Consider the following 27327-nt stretch of genomic DNA (forward strand, 5'->3'; position numbering starts at 1 on the left):
CTTAAAAATAAAAATCAACAACAGTGTAACTCAACGTTCTCATGCAGAGATTTTTAAATTTAATTTAGCCTGATCTCCTTACAAAATACAATTCACTAGGAAAAAATTTTTAAACTTGCTAAACCAAAAGATAATTCAGTTCTGCTAAGCCTAATTACTTCCATGCTTGGAACACTTACTGTACTTTACACTGCTTGAAAAGGGCAGCAGTATACAACTTTACCAGGAAACTGCTGTTTTAAAGGGTAGAGGTCTCTTGGTCAACATCATTATTCAATTGCAAATAGAACCATACAAACACCTACAACTTTGGATCCAGGCTCCAACAAACTCCCATGTCAATCATCAATCCATCACACACTACATGTTGTTTATATTTTAACTCAGACTCCCCCATACACAGGGGCCAGGCAAAAGCATAATTTTATTTAATGCAACGGCCCCATCTGGTGGTCATTACTAGAAATTCAATAACATATTTACAGATTTATTTTCATAAAACAAAACATATGGCCCAATCAAAACTATTTTAAACATAGGAAAAATACATGAGGAAAGAAAGCTCAAATATTTGTTTTTAAAACTTAATAAGCATAAAACTGTTGAATTCAAAAGTGAACGGATATTCCATAAGCTCACACTGGCATACTAAATTGAAAGTTTACTATTTCTATATCGCTGTAAGCTTCAATTTCATTTTAATCCACAGCTGCTGTTTGTTAAAGCAGACAAATACTATCTAATATTTTACTTCTAAAACCTTTTGAACAGAAGCTTTTGCTTATGCAATTTCATGCACCAAGTTTTATTGCATGAACAAATTTCCCACTGGTTGTGTATACTGAAGAGGGAAATCACACTAACACCTTTCAACAAGAAAGGCGTTAAAGCGTTGCTTGACAGAAAAGGTGTTAAAGATTACCTGGCCAATGCAGTTAAGGCAATAGAGGCTAGGCCAATGCCAAAACAACCCTTTTTCACTTGTACTCTAAGAGAGATTAACCACAATCTTCCAGAAACACAGTGAATTAGTCTTTAAAACCATGCCCATGAATAACTAGCTTCTGACAGATTTATTATGGAAGTGAAACATTATACAGAGCAAATAACTTCCAACTTTGATCACCCATGTAAAATGCCTGCTCTATACAGAATATCTTGATTTAATTACTAATACAGCATTTGAATTACCTCTTATTTCTGTGCAAATATTTTCCGTTGGCTTGTGGTCAACCAGCTTTTCAGGCTCTACTTTGCAGTATTCTTTCAAAATCTTTGCTTGTATGAAATAATCATTTGTGTCCTTTGGCTGTATCTCATGCAGGATCATCTGTAGTTGATCTGCTGTTTCTACACCTTCAACAAGAGGACCATTTAAGTCCTTTTGACTTCCAGTTCTTTATATAAATGTAATTCATTTTAAGTATGTAAGTATAAAAGAAAGTTATTAGCAATAAAAAAATATAGAACTATGATGAATATGAGGATTAAGGAAGAAAGAAAAAAGGGCTATACAAAGTCACTTGGTTTGAAACAGATGAGATAACACAATCTGCAATGACTTCTGCACTACAAGAAATGAGCAAAGATAACCTTTAACTAGAGAGAGTAGTTTAAAATTATAATATAAAAAGAGAAGTTGAAAAGGGGCGGGGGGGGGAAGACTCAAAACATAGGGACAACCAACTTCCCTGTTTTTGTGAGCTGCACACCATATTTTCCATAGGAGAGCTTCAAGCGCTGTAGGACTAGTCCATATACTTTGAATTGGTGGGGCAAGGAGGAGCTCCAAGATTAGCAAGCGACAAGGGCTGCCCACCACTTTTGCTCACCACAGGGTGAGGGTATATCCTAGGACACTTCAGCAAGATCAGCCTCAGGAGCCCACTGGCTTGGTTTCTCCCAAAACAAGAATCCAGATTAGGCATTGGTCCCTAGATATGCACTCTCAGCTGATCCGTAATTTTGCTACCATACAGACTTGCAGTCAGTTGAACTTCTCAGGAGCTGCATGGGGCTTAAGGGCTGGACAACCACCATGCCTGGTCCAGTGCATCTCCAAGCATTTTTAAAAATTAAAGAAGCAACCATCCATGTTCTTTAGTGATTTAAAAAAAAAAAAAAAAAAAAGTGAAACCAAAGTCTAATTCCACTTAGGAAGTGCTGCTTCCATCAGATAAGAGTGATAAGCAGTAAGACTGTCTTACAACTAAAGGAAATTTTGGCCTAAACTCTACAAACCCTCTGTATTGCTTGGTTCTCCAGAAAGAACGGTATGGGTTAAGAAACCTTTCGAAGAAATCTGTGCAAGAGATTATCAAAAAGTTTTCCCACACAGCTAACTATTCAGAAAATAAGCATCAGTTTCCAAAAAAAGGGCTTATGTCTTAACCCCAGCCTCTCCCTGAAGTCATTCTTTGCTTTTCTGGAAAAATTTCTTGGAGTCTTGTCAGACACCAACAAACTCTGATAAGTAACGGGAGACACTGAATCAAGAGACTTATCAGTGGGGTGGGGTGGGGGGAAAGAGAGATCATGGTTAGGATGGCTGCAGCTAAGCATTAAAAAGCAGCTGGGCAGGGCAAATCCCTATGTACAAGAACAGACAAATCACTTATCTAGTAATCCTGTATTAAATACAATTAAAAAAAAAAAAACACACACATGAAAGGATAAGAAACTTAGTGTTACAGACATCTTGTTGACTAAAGCCATTGAGAAATAGTTCTGAATGGCTGGAAAAAACAAACAAAACTTCAGGTTCTACTAGAAATTATTTTACCTGAATCACTCTCCATTGGAATAAGACCTTCTGGGGATGAGCTCTGCACTACTGGAGATACTACACCAGAGAGTTTGTACGACATCAGAATGAGCCTGGCCACCATTTGCTTCCATTCAGTTATCAATGTCAAGTTACTTCAAAAAACAACATGAACTAAAATAATTTTATATTCAAAAGAAAGAACTAAAATTACAAACAATTCTGCAACAGTATTTATGAAAACTGTAAATGAGGTACACTTTGACAAGTCTTAAAACTGAATTTAAGACATACAAAGGAAGTATCAAATAGAGAAGCTAATAAGTGCTAAAAGACACAGGTACTGAATTTGATAGAAAAAACAAACACAACATTGTATACTTTAATGTTCTTATGAGTAGTTCTAGCAGCATGCTTAACAACTCAGTTAAAACTTACTATTTAGTAGTTTGTTTTACTTACTTTAAAGGTAATTGCTGCAAAGCCCCAGTTATACAATGCACTCTCCCATACATTGGAAATGATGCTGCTGCTTGAAGCAAAGACTTTTTGGCTTGAAATATTTCTTCCTCAACGTTCGCTAACAAAAGCTTGATAACTAGAATTAAAAAAAAAACAAACAAAAAAACCCCACAGACTTACATGTATACATACATACACTTATTTTCTGAGAAGCAAACCTGGGTTAAAGAAACAGGACTAAAACCTGTTTAAGCAATAACTCAATGAAAAAATGTAATTTCTTTCATAGTAATTTATTTGTTTATACTTCTCACTCTTTTGTCCATTTAAAAAGAATTCTTGTCCATTTTCAGTTACCTAAATTTCAGCAATGTCTGTTACAGCCAAGTTAGTCTACCTGTCGCTGTGAAAAGTGCAGGATAAATCCTATGCTCAGGGATAATCTTGCAGCTCATGATGAAGTCAAGAGAAGTAAGCTATATATATTAAAAGTCAGACTTTGCCCTTAGAGCTGGGTTAATAGAACAAACATTTCAGCAGAATATTAAAGATCAGAAGCTTCCGGTTAAACATTTAAATCTTTAATTAGCCACTAAAGAAGCTTCCCAGTTTTCAGGGATGCATATGCCTACTTTATGTATACATTCACCATGCAGCATCTCAATGTCACAATCAGAATAAACAGCAAATCCTAATAATGAACCATGGATCACTTTAATAACAGGAGATACTCAATGACAATGAGACATGAGATAACCCATGCATTTGCTTCAATTATGGCAATCATAAATATGTCTCAAAATGATGATTTCAGTGCATATGAAGAAAGTATTAGGTAATCAGCAAAGAAGCCCATAATGGCAAACACACACCAAAAAAAAAAAAAAAAAAAATAGTGAGTTTACTACAAATTACATTCCATGCTTTATTACAAGTTAGTTTACAAATTTTAGTTTTATTGCAAATTACATTACAATGCTGGAGCCAGTCTGTTTAAAGAATTTGCCAGATCAATCAGATATAGAGCCTCTCAGCTTTCATTTAGAGGCACCAAACAAAAATATTCCACATGTGAACAAAGCCTAACCACTGCGGCAGTGTTGGTGTATGCCCAGGACTGAAAACCGCTCAGCACAATGGCTCCAGGCAAACAGAGCTCCGCGTGGCAGCCCTGCAAATGTCAGGTACTGCAACTCCACGTGGACAAGCCCTGGCTCCCTCTGCTCAGGGTGAGGAGCTCTTGTAGGAAGCAGAGGTTCCTTCCTGGCACTTTGTGTGCACAGCTTCATGCTAATGACTAGTACATGCTGGCTCCTCTCATCTTTCACCTATGCACACAGAAATGAAGTGCCTTCCAAAGAGTATTGTCCTGTCTGTCCCAAAAGGCCTAACATCTCAGGCTGCTTTTTAAGAGAAAGTACAAGAAATCTTGGGGGAGGGGGAGTGGTAATAATAAAAACCAAACTAAGTGAAAATTTTAGGTATCTCCAAGGTCACCTTCTCTCATGGGAAACAGTGTAAAAGGCCAGCTAGCTACCGGGGCCTCAATGTCACTTTCTCTCTGACCAAAATAACAACAAAAGCCATCTTCACAGAACACGTGATAGGCTCAAGATGAACAGGACTAGATTAAGATCTTATTAAGGGCCTGGGTTCTTAACAGCAAAACCAAGTCTGTTTAAAATCCAAGCAGAAACCTACAAGAGACAGAAAATGGAGTGGTCTTCCGTCTGGCATAAATGAATGCTGAGACAACTAATTGAAAGGTCAGAGATTTGCCAATCAAGTACTGGTAAAAATAACTACCGGTGCCCTCCTAAGGCCAGATATTTCTCATCTAAGTATGGCTCTGCACAATGGAAGTCAAAGTCCAAAAATAGTCTATATATGAAGAAAGGGATGGAAAACAGCACCTTTAAGTTAAAGAAGAACAACCAAAATGGACTGTAACTTCAAAATACTTGTAAAAGTAAATCCTGAATAAACAAAAATATTAGGGTGTAATAACACTTGTGGAGAGGAACTGTGAAGAAGCGATCATACTCCAACTCCTTAAATATCAAATAAACTATGCACGGGGGGAGGTGGATGGAAGCATTCTGCTAACAGATAAAGCTCTCTTACTACACTTACACAGACCGTATTTAAATCTAGGCAAGTTTCATCAAAAAAAAAATCCAATAAGCATCTACTTACTCATTATGCTTTCTACCAAAAGCCTTCAGGAAAAGCAGTAAGTAGGTTTCAAATAAATTTAGAAAACAGGAGGAGGGGGATTAATCTCCCTCAAAACTTACCTGCTAAAGTGTTCTTCTCCACTGTACTTGTTGATTGATCTTCTTCTATCTGAAAGTTATGTTCAACCCATTTTCCTAAACAAATACGCTGGAGTTCTTCATGATGTACTAAAAAGTTCAACAAATACGAAGCAGTCACACAATCATACGGCTTGGTACTCGTGCTAAGATCCATTGCTGCTTGGAATAAGAGCTCTAGATTTTCAGAATCCTGAAATAAAGCAATATTTCTCATTTTACTGAACTTCCATATTGATTTAATTAAGCTAGTTAGCATCCTGGAATTTGAGAATCAGCTTTTCAGTAAGGTGGCTGGTACATACTTACTAACACTTGTTTGGTACACCCTACACTCAAAACAAGAAGGTGTATGTATTTAGCAAAGATACAATTACATACACCTTGAGGATGGGGATAAGCATTTATAAGGCAGCATTCAAACCCTATGCACTTCACAGAAGGCCTTTTTTTCATTTTCAAAATGTTGCGTTTTATCTGCTAATGGACAACACAGAGAAGCACCGTTTATTAGGAAGCAGCATTTGTTCACCAGTAGTTATGAATTTAAAACTACCTTTTTATGAAACAATAAATAGCAAAATCAGTATTAGAGCAAAATTTGGGAGAAATCCAAAAGACAATCAGAAAGTGAAACCTGAGACCAATCACAAAGGAAAACACAGAGCTGAATGCTTTGAGATACTAGGGTAACTAGATCAAAATGCCCCAAGCTCTTACAAAGTCTCAATTAAGCAAGAAGTTTGCATAATCTATTTCTTTGAGCTATAAATCTATCTGAAAGCAACAGACTATCTCAAATAGATATCTCAAAGAATATACTCTTTCCTAGTGTCACAATGTGCTTAGTAAACAGTTTATAGTCATACCCAATTAACTTTCTGAACTCTTTCAACTGTTTGTGAAACAAGCCTCCTTAGGTAAAGAGAGATGCTGTGTAAAAATACACAGAAAAATACTGGGGATGAATGCTACTTCAGACAACTTGGGCTGACTTCTAATTTGCAGGAATTATGCTTTGTACCTACCTCAAGTACCTGGTTCAACAACCTGTTTTAGTAAAACACGATACAGTCTTCAGTTACCACAAGTACCTTCAGGTTTTTGCCTCTTCAGCAGGACAGGATTCTGAGCAGCACAATGCTCAACTCCAGCGCTGGAGAGGAACAGTTGCCGAATCATCTGCTTTACTAAAACCTAGAAAGTCTCCCTTGCTTTCAAATACAGACTTGGTGTGATCTGAATCTTTTTCTTCTACTGTGATAAAAACCACAGCATAAAGTAGCTACAGGTCACCAAAAACTGTATAACCAGCAGCACAAAAGTCATCTCGATCCTCACCTACTTCTAACTCCACCCTGCCGACTCTACTGTGCCAGCATAAACATTTCCACAGCAATGCAGGGAAACAAACTGAGGAACTGACCTGGCTGAAAAGTTTAGGGGTGGTTTGTTTGTTTGTTTGTTTGTTTTGGGGGGGAGGGGGAGAAGGGGAAAGGGGGAGGGCAGAGGAGGAAGGGGGAGGGTTTGTAGTCTGTTTTTCAGATGACTCTGATCCTGATCCATTCACCATACAGCTGAATAAACACACTAGCACAAAACAGAAGACTGTTTAGGCCCTGAAAAAATGCATGATGACTGCAGCTTGTCGTGGCATGTCACAACTGTATAAGGATATTTAAGCCAGACTCCTAATACTGCTGTCTAACATCAAGCCACAGCTTTTAAAAATATTGGTTTTGATCAATATTTCTTCCTTTCCCCCACTTAAGTCTCTCTTCTCCTAAGTGAATAACAAAAAAGGTAATATAACAATAAACTGTAAGAAAAGTAATCTTCAGCTATTACTTCTCAAGTCCATGATAAGATGGAACATTCATCTTCCATAGAATCACTCTCTTTAAACTATTTTTAGTTACATACCTGTAAATTAAATGCAACATCACGTAGTTTAATCAAAAGTTCAAACGCTAGAACTTTTACTTCTTCAAAAGTACTGGCAAAACACTGGATCAAAGTTTGGACACGAGTAGAATTAATCTCTTGAGTCAACTGAAAAACCTGTGTCTGACCTGTTCAAAGAAATCAATGCCTCAAATAATTCTGCTGTAATTTTTCCAGAATTTGCATGGTATTTACATTTTGCTTAGCTGTAGTAACAGAAATCTTAAAATGAAATTTTAGCTAAAGCACTATTTTACTATTCATACAAGCATCTCTTAACATGTCTTATAATGCCATGCTTATTATTGAAAAAGTTTACCATATAAAGAAAGACTCACAGTAATATAGAAAGTAACTCACTAAAATAAAATAAAATAAAATAAAATAAAAGTTATTCACATTAAATTCAGCATTGACAATAATCTTTATTTTAACTTTGCTTAAAAATTCCTTTCCTGGAAGTATATCGTATTAGAAAATAATTCTTTTTTAAGAAGGTTTTAAACTTCAGTGGGGCTTTTTTTTTTGGTTATTAAAATAACTATAGAATGGAAGTTATTGCAATTTTTTATTTTTAATTTAGCTTTAAGGAAGTCATGATTTTAGGGGACTGACCTAATACTATGAAGAAGCCAGAAATTTTAGGATGTAAACAAGTACACTGCATTCCAGTACAGAAAGCAACAGCAGCTAAATCTCCTTTTCAAAAGTAACGTCAGGCTTCTGAAACCATAAAGCTGCTGTATACAATTCCCAGTGCTGGGAAATTGTTTATTTAAAAACCCTGCAGCAATACACCACTAACTCAAAAATGAAATGAATGCATTCATAGTTTATCAAGGGGTCTGGGAAAAGAAGATGCATCAAGAAGTGAGAATCCATTTTCTCCTCCCTCTCAAAATCAAGTTTTAGTTTACATGACTCATTTCTTCTAAAAAATATTACAATTTAAGATAGAAAACATGCTTTTATGTTGCTCATATAATCTACATATAAGATCTAGTAAAACCATTAATACTTCAAGGCAGGTTCCTATAGTGAATACTTGAATTGAGATTGTACTAACATTGTAGAGAAAGTTTAAGTTAGCAGCAGCAATAGAACATAAGAAACTTTTTAATTAAAGCAATCCTTATTTAGTATATAATATTGTGAAAATATGCAAGTCTTTTCAATTAACAGCTTTTATGGTCATACCATTTTGAAATACATATTATCAAGCAGTTAGAACAAGGGAATGAAGTGAAGATACCAACTATATTAAATCCTGTCCAAAAGATTTCTTTGTAATAAAAAATGATTAAAAGTTTTGTACTGAGAAAGACAGACACTAGGCAAGAAGAACCCAATTTATGAAAGCTATATTAATCAGCTCATAAATACTTGCATTAATTTCAAAATGTCCTTTTCCATTAAAACTTACTATTCTTCTTCAGATAAAATGAAAGTGACACAGGAAACCCCACAGAAATCAAGTATTAAGATAACTGTTTTACTTTGACAAAGACTAACTAGTTGGCATAAAAGAACTTTCCTTACTACCCCCATTCCTACACCTTATAAATTAGGTCTCTCACCTTTTTGAACAGAAAATATTTCTGCTATTGATCCTAAAATAGTTAACGTAGAAAATCTGGTTGCGTGGGATGAACCAGGAAACAGTGCTTCAAAAAGTCTGTCACATACAGATGACATGAAAACCTGAAGATCATAAAAGATATGTTAAAACCGTTCGTTTGCTGCCCTACAAACAAAAGTTTATTTAGAAACTGAATTCAGGATGTTCTGCTTTAAAGTGCTATGCAGCAAAATTATGATCTCATAATCCATTTTGGAGGAACTGGAGGACTGCCTTTGTGGGATTGACAAGTTTCTTGTTTCCTAGAGTAGAGTAAAGGTTCAAGGATTTTTTTAAGCAGCTTCACCACTCCCACAAAAAGATCACTGCTGTATTAAAACCTAGAAAAGTAGTTGAGCAAGAAAAGCAGAACTCAAGAGAAAAATTGTGCAACACAAAAAAACTGATTACGTGGGACTTTAAACAGGAAAAAAGGACAAATACAAAAGAATTCTTCATACTAAAAACTCCGTGCCGAAGCTCTGCCATTCATTCTCTCAAGTGTTTTAGAGAACTAGCAGAAGGCTGATGCTCAAGAGACTTTTACTTCAAGCCCAAGTACATCACACCATTTAAAGCTTACTAATCACCACTGAACTGCTCGTAGTTAACAAGACATTCGCATTAAGATCTTGGTTTGGATCAGGAGAGCATTTTGGTGGCACATCTCCAGTCATCCCCATTTATTGCCACTTCTGTTCACATCATGGAGCAGTCCCTCAGCAGGTAAACTTGATTGCTTCTGGACAAAATTAAGCTTAAAGATACCCTCCAAATACTAATGGGTACTCAGTTCAAGAGATCAGACTACAGTTAGTCCAAATTAACCCCCACAGCTACATTCAGTGTGGACAGTAGGTCCTCAGCCCTCTTTTGCTTAACAAGATTTGCTCCTTCTGCACTGCAGTATCTGCTAATGCAGACACTGCCTAACATAACAGGTGTTTTCAAGAATAATTAGCTACCTTTCAGAAACACCATCATGTCTCTTATTTTTTTATCATCTGTATCTCTAGCAGTCTAACTCACTTTATATTTACTTACTTTATATTGCTGCAAAATCCCCACAGGATCCCACTTAGTTGAGTCTTCAAGTAACTCTTGCTTAGTTTTCTTTTGCTCCAATTTATAAAGCACCTGGGAACTTTCTTGTATCCTACAAAATAACTTTTAAAACACAAGCAAAACATACCTGACACAAGAGTCATTGAAAGTTAAATTAGGAAAAGGGGGATTTTCAGCCTAATTTCTAGATCTTATTGCTTGTAGCTTTTAAAAGGTGTGCATGCAGCATAATACAGAATTGGTCCTTCTCTCAACTCCAAACAAGTCTGAATATTTTATTCCCCATCTCTCATGACCACCCTCTTTCCCTTACCTCTGAACCTCCTACATCTATTTCCATCATCCTCCTTAAATTCATGCCTAGTCTTTCCTTCCCACCTCTCCATTTTCTCTCATTTTCATCTTTCATTTTCAGCTTCTTCCATAAAAAAAGCTGAATTAATGCACATCCTTTTTTATAACTTCAGGGTCTCTTACAGAGAGAGCTTGACTCATCTCAGGAGTGCTTTCCCCAGCTCTGTTATTCCCCACTAACGTTATTTCCTTTCTTATTAAGTTTCCTCTAGTATAATTTTCCCCTACTCTGCATCAGGCAAAGAGTGGAAAGAGTTGAGCTTCTGCTCTTTTGTTTCTGCCAAGCCTGTTCCCTCATTTTTCCCTGCTAGCTCTCCAACTAATTATTTTCTCCTTCCACATTGCTCTCATTTACTAACATCTTCCAGAATGTTCTGTGTGTATACATGATTTCTTCATCCTACCCACATCCTCCTTCCACGATCTCCCAACAGTGAACCTGGAAGCTTCTACAATGTTGACACACTCAATCCTTGCAGACTTCCTTGGCCTCAAGTATTTCAATTAACAGCTACTCACAAGTCAGTTCTTCCCATCATTAAAGAGCCCTTTGTTCAAATCGGTCCTCACTAAGCTACTATCTTCTTGTTTCTCCTGTCCTTTATACCATCCTATCCTCTCATCTTTCTAACCAAGCACAGAGCTACCATTCTCAAAAGCAAGCTTCCGCAGCAACACCTTCTTGGTTGGCCTTAACAGTTTTGCACTGCTTATGTACATTCAAAATACTAATACATAAACCACTCTCTTAACCCATTTAACTGACTCGCTGTTTTTTCTGAACACCTCTATAGACTCCTTCTTTTGTACAAATCCCAGTTGAAACTGCTGATCTTCACTTTTAAAGTTCTTCTCAGTTCGTCACCTCCTCTAGCAGGCCAAGGATGCTAGTCTGTCCGCATGATGAGTTTCCTATACATGCCTTTTCTCATTGCCTCATTTGTGCTTTAGAGCAGATCCCCATAAACACTCACAAAATTCTTTTACAAGTAACATCTTAAAATTCTCCTTTACCAAAATGCCAGAAATGATGATGGTGAGGCCACTGCTCTAGCAGTACAACCACATCACGTTGACCACAAGTGTCTCCTCATATTCCTCTGCCTCATCTTCCTAGTCGGGTTGCTGAGGTTGATTAAGTGACTGTGAATCTGCCTGACCTATGATAAGTCTAAATATTCGCTTGGCCCACAATAAAGGCATTACAATGTTCATTGTTTACTCTAGGTCACATTGCTTTGCATTTGCCATAGTTAAACATACACCGATAGGTTAAATAACACTCACTGCCACTCATGATCAAGTTGTCTCTGTCATTTGATTTTTTAAAGTCATCCTTATCTGGGATGACTTATCATTCAGTTGCATAATAAATGCAACATAGTCCTGGTCCAAGAGCTTCTACTCTTTTGGATAAACAACTTCACAGCATACTCAGTATAAAAAAAATTTTTAAATACTGCATAACTAAAAAAATAAGCACATGGAACATTTTGTTTATATTTTTAAATTACCTTTCTCAGTAAAGAACACATCTGCTGCCTCACTGAGGGAGACTGGCTATTCAGGTTGTAAGTAATAGAAAACTGAATCAGTTGCATTTCTTCCATAGACACAATTTCCGTGCTACGATGGGTTTCACAAAGCAAACCTAAAGCATCAATGCAAACCTGAAAGATATTCAGATGTTAACCACAAAAGAGTTACAGACACCTATAAATATACTTATGTTTTAAAAGGATGCTGAAACAGTATTTAGGATTTAAACAATTCTTCCAGTTTGAAGACACAAAAACTATTTTGTCCCTCTACCTGATTGTGTTGATGAACTAGACCCTGCTTTACACATTCAGATGATACAAGACCACTGCTCATGATATTTGAAAGTTCCAGGTGTCCATGAGCCCTGGCTGTTCTTAGGCATGCCATCAGCGCTCCAAGAGCTCCTCTGGTACTGCGAGAACCTATAGTGAAAAAACAATAATTATAGTCTGATTAACACAATAATCAATGTGCTAACTGCAATGCTTGTCAAAAACTCCACGTATTTCCAATGCATTACCCCTCCCCCCTCTTTTTCTCTCTACCCCCACAAACCCCAAAAGAAATATTCTATCACAAACTTAACTAGTTCTAAATTGCCTGGATCACAAAAGGCTTTTTCTTGAGTACACCATAAGGAAAAAGCATCCCTGTGGTGTCTCACAAGCCATTATTTGAGGATTACACTCTATGTCAAAAACTACATGAGAAGCATAAATCTTGTATCCACATATTAGAAAAAAAAAAAAAATCTATACAGCTGTGTTCTTGGGCCTGTGCTGTGTCAGAAACATGCAAGACAAAAATAGTTAAAAAAAAAAAAAAAAGTAACCAAAGATTGGTAAGTAAAGAAAACAATAAGACACCTACAGAATAATAACTATTTTGCTCATGGCATGAAGACACTCTGAATTCTACCTTGAAACACTGACAGTGATCAAAAAACATGTGGAATTTCTCTCTCAAATTAACTCTTACAAGAATAATAAATCAGAAATTAGGTTTCTGAGATTGCTTCATTTCTTTTAATCACTGTAACTACAAGTATGATATTTATTTTCTTACCAAGATTAGCATCAGCAGAAGCCTGAAGAATTTTAATCATGTAGCTCAGGCTGTCAGGGCTACATTTGAGCAATTTTGGTAAATAGTAATCTATTACATAAGTAGTTTGGTCATGGTTCCCTTCACATAGTATTAAAAGAAGAGGAGAAACCCAGGTGTCATGCCATTGGTCAATCCAGGTTCTTTCTTGAAAACTTGAGGTAAAATGGACTTTATGATTTACAAACATGGTTTCCAAAAGATCACTAGCATAGGGTGCAAGAGACTGATCATTCATCACATCCAAGATTTGTACTGGAATTGTTCGGTCCAACTGTAAAATATTTTCAGTGCCCAAACACTCCACAAGACACCCAAGAGAAGCATATTTCCCTTTTACGTGCCATTCCAAACTTAGCAAACTCTTTGTCAACCCTGCAAAGAACAGGTCTGATTTTTCATCAGATCCAGTAATGGTGGTTCGGTGTATCTGAAGAAGATTCTTGAATATCAATTTGGTTTGGTGTCTAACAGCATCCAGGGGGTGTTCCCAGTGCGTGTAAACATATCCCAGCAACTTCCCAATTATGTCCGAGTTCCCATTAAGACTGATTTTTAGATTTGGGGAGCATGAAACAAGGGCATCTAGTGCTGAATTAGTCCAAATAGCAAGGATTCTAGACAAAGACGTTGCCATACTGGATTCTTTTAACCTTTTAAAAGAATAAACAAAAAGATAAAAGAAATCTACTATTTACATTTGTCACTGTTATATATTTAATATCTATTTCAAAACAATTATTCATCACATTAGTTTATCTTACACTAAAACAGGTAAGGAAACTAACCATACATTGAAAACAACAAATCCAATACAAAATGCGAGTGTTGCTGCAAATTTTATGTTCAGTCACCTGACCTGCTGTTAACTGGTCACAGCTAAAACCACCTAAATAAACCACCTGACAAGCCAATAGTTATTGCACTGCTCTTGAAGATAAGGCAAGTTTTTTCATTGCTACATAAAAACATAGAACTTGAGAACTCTGTGTGCAAACACAAAATCACAAACCTGTCCTTTTAAAAATGACCTCGGAGACATGAACAGGGGTTGAACTGTATACATGCCATGTTTTAATCTCCTTTCCAATAGAGCAGACAGCCTATCAGATGTGAGCAGTCAAAGCTTGTAACCAAAAAAAAGTTCCTCTCACTTCAAGTATTCCATTCACTGGAACACTTTGTTGTCTTCTGCACCTCAGAGAGCAGAAGAGGTAATGTCCTGAGTCTAAGGCTTATCTGTCTACATAGCAACCAATTCTGACACACCCTAACACCAAACAGATGGAAAACTAATCCCACTTATGTTAGAAATACAGTATTTCATTTCAGCACACAAGAGAAAGCTGTAACTTATAATTATCTATGCAATATCAAGACATTTTATTTTGAAACTTTTAGAATTATTCTGAGTATCTTAAAAAAAATTACAAGATGTGTCACAAACTAGATTTATCACACTGAAAATGTCAAAGCTTTATTACACTAAGACTATGTAAGCCATGCAAGCATACATGCAAAAGATTTTTTTTTAAGTAAACACAATAGAATCAAAACACAGACTTACTCTGAACTCAAAGACAATAAGACTGATGCGATATCTAGTAATAGTTTCTCTCCGTTTTCACCCATACTGCCCTTCTTCCATTCCAGCATAGCCAGTGCTCCATGACAGAGAAAGAGGAGGACTGAGTCAGAGAGTTCTTCAGTGCAGAGAATCCCACAGTTACTCACAAACCATGCTGGTATGCCTGTATGTTTCATTGATCCAAGAAGCAAGTCACTGACCTGTAACAGCAAAATAAAATATATTACAGTATCTCAGCACAGGAGAAAAGCTACACTGTGCATAACTGCAAATTTTAGAAGATCTGAACAGATTTCTCACAACTTGTTTTTCTTATATAATTCAAAAATTTTGTCTTGCTATTTCAGTAAGAAGAGAACAAAGGGTTTACACACCAACAAAAGCCTCATACAGAGGCTGGTGGGTCCTTCTATCTGTATTAACAAATCCTCTAAACACCACCAGAAGTGACTTTATAAGTCCCATTTACACCTAGTAGGGGATCATGCTTTAAAAAAGCCTGCTCTGCACACAGCCTATTTCATTTGTATGAACCATATTTCAGAAGTACCCAACTATACAGAGCAGTTAAGTCACTAGCTCAGATATGGACAACTAAAAATGTTAGATGTTATTAACCACACCCTAAGTGCCTGTAAAAGAGTTGAGAGGACAGGGCTCCCTCCTCTCAACTTTAAAAGTGAAGTATTAAGTACCCATGGCAGGGGTTACAGTCAAAATTCCTTGTGGGAAGTTTTGGTGCTGCAGAGTCCTCTTACCGGATTCCTTTGTTACTTATATCACTTTGGTAATGCCTAAGGACTGAGGAAGAAGGAATAAGGATTGAAGCATCTGGAGGCTACTTAATAACTGAAAAGAACATGCAAAGGTAAAACTGCAAGAAGATCTTGGAGCCTTAACAGCTTAATTTTATTAGTTAATGACACTAAGATAATTCACAGCCTTAAGAGAAGAAATACACTTACCAAGGAAGGTAACTCTTCAGGTGGCCCATACATAGCTTTAGTAAAGAGAATGAAGGCCAGTCCTGAGGTAGTCTGAACAGTCTGCAGGAGAGTTTCTATGTGGTGGAGAAAGACATTTTCCACTGAAGTGCAGCAAGCAATGTGTGCTAGAAACTATATATCAAAATTATAAAGATGGTATTTAATTTTCCTAGACTACTTGTGGTTATACAGTCACATATCTGTAGTGTCCAAATGGATCGCAAGCATTAACAAATCCACACTCTAGCGTAACAGGAAACTATTACCATCTTTTAACAGATGGAAAATACAGAACTGCACAGTCAGAAAAGGAGGACTGTGGCAGAGCTTATTCATGTTTATATTAAATCCTATTGTACAAAAATAACATCTGTATACGAAATAAATAAAATTAGTTACAGAACACCAATAAATAGTTCTGATAGCATAATTCATACATACAAACTTTTGGTAAACATAGACATTTGGCAAATCTCAAAAGTCTTCTGTTAGTTTTTAAAGTATTAGCAATAGGATTTATTTATATTGCTATAATAGGACATAATTGGACAAGTTAAACTACACTCCAAAATTATGATCTACAAATCATAGCTTACCAAAAGACTTACTCCTACTCCCATCAACCTCAGCAGTTCAACTTCCATTTAAGATAAAAGAGAAGTTTTTCCACATACAAGCTGTGTTTACTAAAAAGACAAAGTGACGGAACAAAAAATATTTTCATTGTTTTTGAATATTACTAATCTTACCATCCATTAGGAAGTTTGTGGAGCTTTTCAGTAAACTACTCATACTTTGCCAAATAAGAGAGTCAGGATTTTTCCAAAGATTTCCCTGAATATTTTCTTGTAATTTCTGTACAAGCATCATTGAAACTTTAATGGCCACCAATAAATCATGCATCAGCTGAGTCTGAACAATACAATTTCCACTATTCTTTCTGGAAATAAAATACACACATACACACACACAAAGAAAGTAAATGAAAACTATCCTTAATATGACCTCCAGAAAACCACATTTTGCCAACTTCAGATAGAATTAACAGTAAAAACTAACTTATGGCTTGAATTGACCAGACACGTAACCAGAGGAAAAAAACAAGAAGTAGACTCAAGGACAGTGTTTTAAAATGAAGTTAACAAAAATAATGACAAATTCTACTATAGTTTCTGTAGGTTCCTGTGACAATCTCTTCTCCCATTTCATTCTGCCTGAGCAGAGATGAACTCTTCCAGAAACTGAAGACTGTGGACTGAATACAGTGCCGGTCCTTTCTCACTTTCTCAAAGAGTTCCTCCAAGTGCAAACCATATTTCTATGATTCAATTCTCTTCTAATGTGAAGACAGACACAGACATGAATTTTTATGAACACTCCATCAAGCACCCTTCTCCTCTGGGTATATGATAAGAGACTAGAGTGAAGAGACTACACTTTATGCAATGCTGGAAAACTTCAAAATATTAAATGATGACTAAGGTGAAAGTCTGAAAAGACTATCAGTACTGAGTAAGACGCTCATGAAAAGCGGAAGAATATTGCTCAGTACCTGAATTTTAATAAGTGTATCAATTACAGTGCTTAGTCACAATTCAAGTAGTAAAACCGCAGTTCAAAGGCCTCCCTTAAAAGTAGTACCTCTAACACAGTATCAATGTCTTAGATACAACCACCTTTAAATTTTCTTCCTCTCCTCTCTTAATACCATCATACTGTCACATAAGAAAAGAAACTCATCAGCATCTTTCTTATTTAGAATATGTATCACTCTAAAATGACATTCCCAACTTTCATGAATGCATGGCTATCAAAGTGAAATTCCGCATTATATTTTCTTGCAAGAAAGTAATGAAAACAGATAAAATACAGCTTAGAGTGAATTCACTTGCCTGTTTTCTTCCTGTATGTCAAGCAGAGACTTCTGCAGAAACTGAAGAACTAGTGAAAATAATTATGGTACAAATTTAAAGAGAAATAGAACAGAAAAATTCCAACAAAGCAATCACACAAGCACAAACATGCCCAGATACAATGAAAAGTTATCCATATAGTGGTGTTCCTTTCACTCCATAAACAAATTAAACTGAAATTTCAGTATAGACTCAGAGGAGCAACGCTAAATCAAATTCTCAAGTTATTTTGCAACAGTCTGGTACAAAACAAGAGTTTCCAACCCACTTGGCCTAATCCTGTGAGGTATTGAGAGTTCTGGTTCCCCAATAAAAAGCTGAAAGACAGAGCCTTACAATGAGCAGCAATGAAAAAGTCCCCAGGAACTGTGAACTTCATCTACATTCTGAGGGCACAAAATGTCAAGTTATCCCATAACTTCCAGACAGACTCAGCAAGTGACTCTGAATCAGCAAGACTCAATAATAAACTGTTTTACTGGCAGATCAGATTTCTGTAAAATTATTGCCAAATAAAACACGTATCACAGCAGACCTTGGCTTGCTCTGGTCAAGAGTGGCTGTTAATAGTCCAGTGTTATCACATTCAACTCCAGTATGGGGCATATAGCAGAGAATGTTTCACATGCAGCGGCAGCAACTCCAGCAGCCCTTTACGAATCACTCACTAGTACTTTTTCAGATTTGTACCTTTGGCTGCTCAGTAAAGCAGGGTTCACCTCTGAATATTAAAGGTATAAACCAAGGGAAAATTCACGATTAAAAACAAACAAACAAAAAAACTTAATTACATTAAGTGGAACAGAAAAGAACACTTTCACAACTCAAAACAGCCTTCAAATATTGTTTACAGTGCTAAATATGTGAGGATACAAGTTATTAAAAATGAACGAGAAAGAGATCAGATCTGGCAGATTTTAATACTTTATGCCTACCTCACACTACTACTCCCTCCCAAAAAAATACAAACCCAAATTTATTTTACTGTAAACATAACTTTACCTTCTTTGAATAGGTTCTTAATGCTTGCTTTACCTAGAGGAGAGAAAATACATTTTTATTAGATACTTGCCAAAGAATCTATTCATCTTATATGGAAAAATATGTCATCAGTACAATTAGATACTGCACCAAGATGCAAAACAAACTGAGCAAGTTAAAACAAGAGACAATACACTCCATGTCATCATACCTAGGCTGAAGTCTTCCATACAGGAAGCAAGGTTGTCCAATACTTTTCTATACAAATATATGTCTGTGGTTTTCAGTTCTTCTCTAAGGCAGCACACAAAGCTTTGTACAGCTTCTGTCATGAACTGCTCAGAAAGACCATTTAGTGAACTACAACAGTAAGAAACAGCATAATCAGTTATCTCAAACTGAAGGTTAAATATCCACTTGACTAAAGTCAGTGCCAATTAATGCTCCACTAATAGACAGATGTTGGTTCCTACATGAAGAGAGTAGCACTCTCCTTGTGGTTTGTCCAAATGCAAAGATCCACTACATCTGTCAAATTATAGGATTGAAGCCTATAACATTCAAAAAAAAAAAAAGAGCAAAAATAAAACTAAATTTTGTCAAAGACTGGCCTCATGTTTACTAGCATTCCCTTTGGTTTCACAGTCAGAAAATTAAATCTGTAGTCTTCAAAGTATACAGAAGGAGGCTCCAAAAATATCCAGATATTTTTTCTTCTATCCCTTCTGGAATACTTAAAGGACATAAAGCTACTTAAAAATCTCCTTTGTTATTATGTTCTATATTCCTTCTCATCCCAAAACACATACACTCAGTTTCACTTTTTTATTTATTTTTTTAAAAGCATACTGTTAGTTCAGGAAACAGTGAAATGGTCTGCTATTAGAGGTTAGATTTCAATAATGGTGAAGGAATGTTTCATACTTCAAGCATTGTCATCACACTTAAACCAGCTCCCTACTTTAAAGAGATTAGTTAACTTGAGACTTGATACACTTAGATGATGAACTAATCTGAGGCACAAAAATAATCTTGGATCCCTGCAGAAATAATCCCTGGAATGGTTAATGAAAAGGCATGTGTGAGAGTTTCCCTGTATTTTTTGGAGGGACTCAAGTACCCATTCCCTATATGCAGTGTATTTACTTAAACTGCATATAACTAATTAAAAGCTAATGCAGCTTGAGGAGATTTTATTTATATTTGATCCTCTCCAAATGCAGTGCTCCAAAAGAATTTAGTTTACCGGAGCAAAAAGTTGCAGAGGGAATCAGCTATCATCTACTTTTGTATCTGTGAAGTAACAACCCCGGATAAGCCCTTTCCTTAGACCTTCCCTGGATTTGAAGATTTGGGAACTTGACTGTGCCTCATCACAGTGTCACTCACACATGAAAGTAGGATGAACAGAGAAAGTAGGAGATACAATCTCCTGACTTCTTTCACATTCCCAGTGCTTTCATTGTCTCTGAAGATTGTTTCCAAGTTGCCTATAAACAATAACTTAGTTCAGTTTGTTGAAAACACTGCAGTTTAGTTCTTCCTCAAAAATAGTATTTTATGGGAGAACAGGAATACAAGAAGGTTGAATTCCAAAAAAGGATAGAAAAACAAATATTACACCTATTCTTCATACAGTTTGACAATGGGGAAGACTGCAAGATTAGTAGTATCTTCACTTTGCATTAATTAAAAAAAAAAAAGAGAGAAAAAATACTGCAACAATCAAATCATAAAGCAGAAACAAGCAGTAAAACAATTTTTACATCTCGAAAAGCACTGTCTTTTTGATGACCATAATACTTTCTTACACTGAAGGTTAAAGGTCAGAAGAATAGCAGGTAACAACTAAGATTTTATTTCACAGGTCAAGTATCAGAGTGCTTTGTCTCCCATACGGCAAGCTAGCCAATTCCTCACGTGTTGGGGATGCTGTTCTACTCTACATAAGCAGGAAAAATTGGTCTAATGAACTGGAATCATCACTTACAACTGGAATCCAAGATAATTCTCAAGTCTTCAACATCCAGTCAATCTTATCACTGTGCTTCTGTTTGGACAAAATCTAGTTTGTCTGTTTATCTTGATTTTGTTGATTAGAGCTGCATAAAAGCTACTAGGTTGAACCTCTCACAGGTTTCCTTCTTCTAAGTTCAAACTTTAATCACATTGCATAATATTTAGTCTGTGACAATTCTGTTTATCTAAGACTATCAAAAATAAATTATAGCATCAAGAAGAAGATAAAATATTTTATATAAAATATTTTAAAGGAAAAAGTATATATACACCAGCTTTTCCATTATAAGCCCTTATCTTTCCTGTGCTAAAACCGGAACTCACATCTGTGACCAAAAGACGCATGCAGCTACAGTTTTCCACTAGCATGAAAGAGCAGCTACCAAGTACATTTTGTTTTAAATAAGCACTCAGGTCCTAATTTTACATCTAGAAAAACTATCGAAAGGGTGAGAAGCACTGATTGGCATTAAACCAGATACAGGACTGAAGCCCTGCAGCTCTCAGTGGGACATAGGTGATGGGCGAGTGAAGAGTTAACAGGACTGAAGTTTGTCAATTGATATGCAGAAGAACTGATAGCACAAGAGCTGACGTGCACAAAGCTGCTGAACAGAGGACTTAACAGGACTAAAGAAGTCTACCAAACGATATGCGCAAGGACTGATATGCGCAAGGCTGCGGAATGATTAACAAGACTGCAGAAGTGAAGTCTGCCACCTGGAATCTGCACGGACCCCCGGGGAGGGAAGAAACAATACGGAGGTGCTGTGGTCTTGCCTCGCTAGCAGGGTCCTCCCAAGCAGACAAACAGACAGTCCTGTGATTGTGAAACTCGCAAAAAGTCAGCAAAAGCAGTGTTTGCCCAGAGCCCCAGCCGTATAAAAAGAGACTTGGGAGCTAGGAGAGTTTGAGCAGGGACGGGAACGTGACCTGATCATCCTCTCCGGCTGGACCGTGAGTATCCCCCCCTCCCCTTTTCCTGGGACGCTGGGTGAAGGTAACTCCTCGAGGTTGAGAGCCCTCTCACTAGGAGAGTGAACAAGCTAGCTTTCAAGTAGGGATAAGCAGTCCTTCCAATTAATAACGCAGTAATCGATGGTTTCAGGTTATCCTTTCTAAATTAGTAACTGATGGTTTTGTGTTATCCTTCCTAAATTAGTAATCGCATTATTTTAATGGATGTTACTAATCCAAGAACTTGTGTGAGGAAATAAACATCTTTTTTATTATTATTATATTACTGTCTCAGTCGTTGCTATCGAACCTTCATAGCATGACAGCGTGACAATAGGTGTTTTTGGATATAGAAAGACAGTTAAGCCAATGGATCTTAAAAATATTAAGGCTGTAAAAAACTAGCAAAAGCAGTAATTTTGCAAAAGAAAAATTTAATCACAAGAGAAATAGGGACAAGAAATCACAAAGTTTATCCATACTTCCTCCGAATTGCCTTCTCTTTGCATTGTCAAAGTTGAAGTTTTTTGTAAAAAGTATTTTAAATTTCTACTCCAATATTATATATTAAAACTCCCAAGTGATAACTATACAGCTTTGTTTTTCAAGTAATGAAGCTAATCAAAATAACACTTCACTTCAAAGATTTTATCCAACGATACACTTAAGAGTTTTAATAAAGCAGGAAAGAAAAAATATACATATCTACATATTAGTAATACTAAATTTCAGTAATTAAACTACAGCAATTTGAAGTGCACAATAAATTAGTGATGTCTGTTCCAGTTTCATCTAATCCTAGATAAGGAGAGCATTTAAAAAAAATAAAAGCTTACTATCTTGTTACCTTGCTAGTACTTTTTTCAAGGGATTCTTCATGCCCAGTGAAAAATATATCTCTCCCAAAATATCCAAACAAGCTTTAACCATGGGATCACATGCAGAGTTCTGATCCATCTTCTTCACCAAAGGCATAATCTATAATCAACAGAACATAGTATCCACAAAAATTGCACATATCCCCCTCAGTAACAGAGGCAGAATTCCCTTTTATCCAACTATATGATACAAATCTGTCCCCTGCTTACAATATCCCACTTAGTTTCAGATGTTTGAATAAAGTTTCAAGAAATCTCTGCCAGCAAAACTAAGTACATGAAAAACTGAAAACATTATATCACTTGCTTTCCAGAGATGCTGCACACACTTATTCTCAATAACTGTAACCCTTGCTATAATTTAGATACTAGAACTACATTTCCACTTAATGTACCTGCGTAGTATCAACTGCTTTTTCCCAGGGGCCAGTAATGTTTAAAACTGTATGTCCCATTAACAGTGTACACGACGTACTGTTTGTTCCAAGAGACCACACTAATTTACACCGGTGAAGTCTTACCTGTTTAATACATTGAATCTGCTGGATGCCATTGCTCAGTTGGGCACAGTGCAGAAGCAGAGATGCCAGATTTTGCTCTTCAGACTTTGTAAATGCTACATTTGGAAAAAGAACCTCATTTAAGAAAGGAATTACAATAAGCAATATACAATTTGTAATAAGGAACCACTGCTTAATTCTTCATTTTTCCTCGCTGCAGTAAACTGCAGCGCTACTGGTACCACAAACCTTTAAGTCTTATTAAAAACATCTTGTGTTTATAAGACTGTATATATGAACCACATGTAATCTAACCAAGCTCTTCACTGAACAAAAAAGAAAAGAAAAAAGTTCTCATAGGAATTAAGAAAATACAGCAATATGCAACATAATAGTGGGCCTCATCTTCAATACGAAGACCTGTTTATAGAGATTTTGAGATTACATAGAAACAGTCTTGAAAACATGTAATTTCATGCACATCTAACTTGAAGCTAGTTTTATATGTTTATGAAGTTCATCCATCACAAAAAAGGATTAATCATATCATAGAGAAATTGCAATTAAACCAAACTATCAACTACTAAACAAAACCCTGTATACAAGCAAAACAAAAAAAAACATATTTCTGACATCACTTTAAAAGGCTATGCAGACAAACTTGAAATGAGACTGATTCTAGAACTTCAGGTGTCTTAAAAGCTACGAGTGCCTCGACCCTGCAAAGAGGGGTGCAACAACACACTGCTGCACTGCTTTGCTCCTCTCATTGGACAAGAGACTAAATGCCAAGGGTGGCAGGAGAAAAAGTTGTTAGTGACCTAGTCTTCTCAGATACTTTTAACAGAAGGAGTACACAAGTCTTGTCCAAAGATTACAGGAGAAGGACAAGGGGAAGCAGACCCTCAGAAAAACACATCCTAACATCAAATTGTTTTCTTCCAAGAGGACAAAAAAGACTGACAGAAAAAAAGAAGCTCTTGCTGTTTATTTAAAAAAATGACCCTGACACAGATTTTCTGCCGAGCTTTTCACCTCAGTGAGATACAAAGATGCCCGAATTATGTAGTCAATTACTAGACTTTAGAAGAGTCATAGAACTACACACTTTATAACTCATGCTACACAAACCGAATTCAAAATGAAACCTAGTTTGTTCCAGGATGTTCTCCTACCTGCCTACTAAAGGTAGTTCAAAAGCGGGACTGGTTTTGCCCACTGTCAAAAACATTAGACCTGATGACCTCAGATCTGACCACAAAGGGTCAAATCATTTGTTCTCATCTGTAAGGATAAGAATCAGGAACTCGCAGTAAGATTAGCATTCATCTCTTTCATCACTAGTTTGGGAGTTTGGGGATTTTTTTTAAATAAATATCATTGTAAGTTTATATCAGAAAACAAAAAGCAATGTAAAACACAAAAGCATTTGAACAATATCTTTAAATCAAGTTAACTACAGAAAACACAAAGACAGGGAAAACACACTCATGTATTAGAGTTCATTGTTATTTTACATTCCTGATTTTCCCCCCCGCTTGAAGAGTCCCTAGAGTTTTCTTTCATGAGCCCAGAACATTCATTCACTTTTGATCAATGACATTGCAGCCACATATGAAAAGATAACAGGCACAATAAAGAGAGAGACAGAAGTTCAGTATTATCCCACATATTAAGGCTAATATTTGGAGTACCACCGATTTATATGCCTGCAAGAGCTTTCAGACTAAAAATACCATGATCTAAAATTCTTTTAACTTTGCCAAAGAAAGACGTCATCACAAAAAAAAAGCATCCAAAAAACAACTCCAAAGTATCACAAATAAAACATTAATAATAAAACATAACAAGAAAAAAAAATCAATATTCAGTAGCTACTCAAAGGGATTCTACTAACAGAAAGAGAAATTGCCCAAAATTATTTCAGGAAAAAAGAATACTTACTCTGAAGTTTTTCAAGCTGCTGACCATCAAGAAAGAATGCATCAACCTGAATTTCTTTTTTCTTCTTTAAAACCATTTTTGGTTGATTAAGAGATACCTGTTCAAAATATAAATATATACATATACATATATATATATACACACACACACAGAGTTTAAAAGCATAATTACAAGTACTTCCTATGATAATGGCCTTTAAATAGTATTTATTCTATTATCTGTCCAATTATTACTTTTTTTAAACAAGATAGCTCACTTTCATTTTAGCATCTTCAAAATTTCATGCATTTTGTCCAAAATTTACCAAGGCTTCATGGCATAATATGAAAGAAACAGAAAACATTATTTCAAGATTTGTGGGACGAATGACAAACCAGAGTTTTTACTTCAGTTGTTACGTAGATTACGACATGACCCTGGATCACAGTTTGAAAACAGAACTTGGATGCATTGGAATTACACCACTAAACTTCAGTTGGCCTGTTTTACCTGCTCTACTGTTTGAAACTTATCTAACCTGTATTAACGTAAAACTACAACTACATGGTAAAGTGCTTTTTTCAACATATCAAAAATTTCTGCATTCACTATAAAGGACGTTACAATTAATTATTTTTCTTCTTTAAGTTAATGGAAATGTAATGCGGGCTATAGCGTGTCTTAAGGGTTCAATATCTAGCTAAAGTTGATAGCAATCAGAAAGTAAAAGCCAAGACTGGCTTAACAGGTGGTCTCGGCCTTTTCCCCAACCAGCAGAAATCACACGACGGTATATACCAGAGCGCCAGCGTGCAGAGGAGAGCAGACTAGTCCCAGCTCGCAGTCCAGCAGGGCAGCACAGCAGGGTTAAGGGTCCAAATCACCGCGCGCAGGTGGGCCAGGGGGCCATGTGGAGCAGGCAGCACATCACGGCAACAGCGCTCCTTCTGGGACAACCCTTACTGCTGGAGAACACAGCACAGCTTTAAGTGTAATTAAAGCACGCCCTCTTTCAAGCCGCTTGATATCTAAGGCGCGCATGGAGCTATGGCAACCAAAGGAAAACGCCGGTAGGCTTTGGATGGTCTCGGGGGATAAAAGCCGGGCTCGCACACGCCGAAGGAAGGGTCAGGAGCGCCCTCCCCCTGCCTGGCCTCCTGTAGCCCCACGGAAACCGCGCGCTCTGGCCTCCCCCCAGCTTCCCCGCGACGCGGGCGGCGCAGGCCCCAACGGCTCCCAACGGCCGCAACCGCCGCGCGCCGGGGCCCGGCAGAGCCCGCGGGCAGGAGGCGGCACCAGCGCTCGCGAAGGGGGCGGCAGCGCTAGCAGGCGGAGAGCGGAAGGCCGGGCGCCCCCGCGGCACCCCCGGCCCGGCCCGGCCCGGCCCGGCCGCCCCGCGCGGAGCCTCACCCCCGGCTGCGGCCCGCCGCTTCCCGGCTCCCCCGCCCGCTCGCACCACGTGTCGCCCCGGAGCCGGCCGGGAGCCGCCGCCAGCCCGCCCCGCCCCGCCCCTGCCAGCCTTTGCGAGCGGCAGGCAGCTTGCTTGATTTTAGAATGTATTCCTAATTCTGGGAAAAGCACCGCCAACGATGGTCGCTTCAGTGCGTCTCGTAACGCCGCCTGCCCCAGCTCGCCCTTCCCGTGGCGGCGTTCCTGTGCGCCGGAGCTCCCTCAGCAGCCTTACACGCACGCTGCCTCCCCGGCTTCGCAGCCCGATTTGGGGTGCAGCCTTGCTGCGAGGGCGGCGTCACTCTGCAAGTGATGACATTTCAGAAAGAAATGTAAAAAAACCCAGTCAAGCATACAGCACTAAGCAAGTTCCCCTAGGCAAGAATTGTTTCTTTTTTTTTTTTTTTAAAGGGTAGAAAAAGCTTTGAACAAATGCTTTGTAAAAATCCAATGAACTTTGTCTGAAAAGTGCCCTCGATTTGTTGAAGTTTCTGTTTATAGTATTTCTTCATCCATTATAGCAGTCTTTAAATCAGCACCCCTAAATTTTTTCTTAAAGTGCAAAATAATTAGAAAAAAAAAAGTTATTTTGGTACACAAGCATTTAATTTTTAGCCAGAATGGATTTTTTCAGATTTCAACATCTGTATGATATGCCTTTCACAATTCCTATATCCAACTCCTATCTGAACACAATTTAGGAAACAAGTACGTAATTTGCAATGGAGATTGTCCTTCCCCAGTCCATGGGTTATATCCAGCAAAGGAGAAATCTTGCACTTGTAAAATGCCAGAAAAACATAGTAGTCATGTTTCAGTGAAAACTTAAGAAAAACAACATTGTAGCAAGGAAAAGGGGGGGGGGGGGGGACGACAGAAACATTCCTTGACTTTTACCTACCAGTAACTTTCATAGCAACCCGAAGTGCCTAGAGCCAATGACAGTCCATTCACCACTTTCCGAC

General features: G+C 37.3%; 1 protein-coding gene across 1 annotated transcript in view; it reads right to left on the minus strand.

Annotated features, from left to right (window-relative positions):
- Window positions 1-26359, minus strand: part of THADA (THADA armadillo repeat containing) — a 167690-nt gene extending 141331 nt beyond the window's left edge. Inside the window, exons 1-21 of the mRNA XM_067293137.1 lie at window positions 26324-26359; window positions 25712-25878; window positions 24935-25031; window positions 23012-23106; window positions 22460-22590; window positions 18848-18996; window positions 18658-18690; window positions 17631-17683; window positions 16492-16678; window positions 15722-15816; window positions 14736-14956; window positions 13130-13821; window positions 12335-12486; window positions 12037-12192; window positions 10148-10270; window positions 9063-9186; window positions 7465-7613; window positions 5524-5734; window positions 3227-3362; window positions 2783-2919; window positions 1192-1356 (exon numbers count right to left, since the gene is read on the minus strand). Of these exons, the coding sequence (XP_067149238.1) occupies window positions 1192-1356; window positions 2783-2919; window positions 3227-3362; window positions 5524-5734; window positions 7465-7613; window positions 9063-9186; window positions 10148-10270; window positions 12037-12192; window positions 12335-12486; window positions 13130-13821; window positions 14736-14956; window positions 15722-15816; window positions 16492-16678; window positions 17631-17683; window positions 18658-18690; window positions 18848-18996; window positions 22460-22590; window positions 23012-23106; window positions 24935-25010 (3085 nt within the window). The 5' untranslated portion in view covers window positions 25011-25031; window positions 25712-25878; window positions 26324-26359. The remainder of the gene's footprint in view (window positions 1-1191; window positions 1357-2782; window positions 2920-3226; window positions 3363-5523; window positions 5735-7464; window positions 7614-9062; window positions 9187-10147; window positions 10271-12036; window positions 12193-12334; window positions 12487-13129; window positions 13822-14735; window positions 14957-15721; window positions 15817-16491; window positions 16679-17630; window positions 17684-18657; window positions 18691-18847; window positions 18997-22459; window positions 22591-23011; window positions 23107-24934; window positions 25032-25711; window positions 25879-26323) is intronic.
- Between the last annotated feature and the right edge of the window lie 968 nt (window positions 26360-27327).

This window comes from Apteryx mantelli, chromosome 3, assembly GCF_036417845.1.
Source record: "Apteryx mantelli isolate bAptMan1 chromosome 3, bAptMan1.hap1, whole genome shotgun sequence".
Lineage (NCBI taxonomy): Eukaryota > Metazoa > Chordata > Aves > Apterygiformes > Apterygidae > Apteryx > Apteryx mantelli.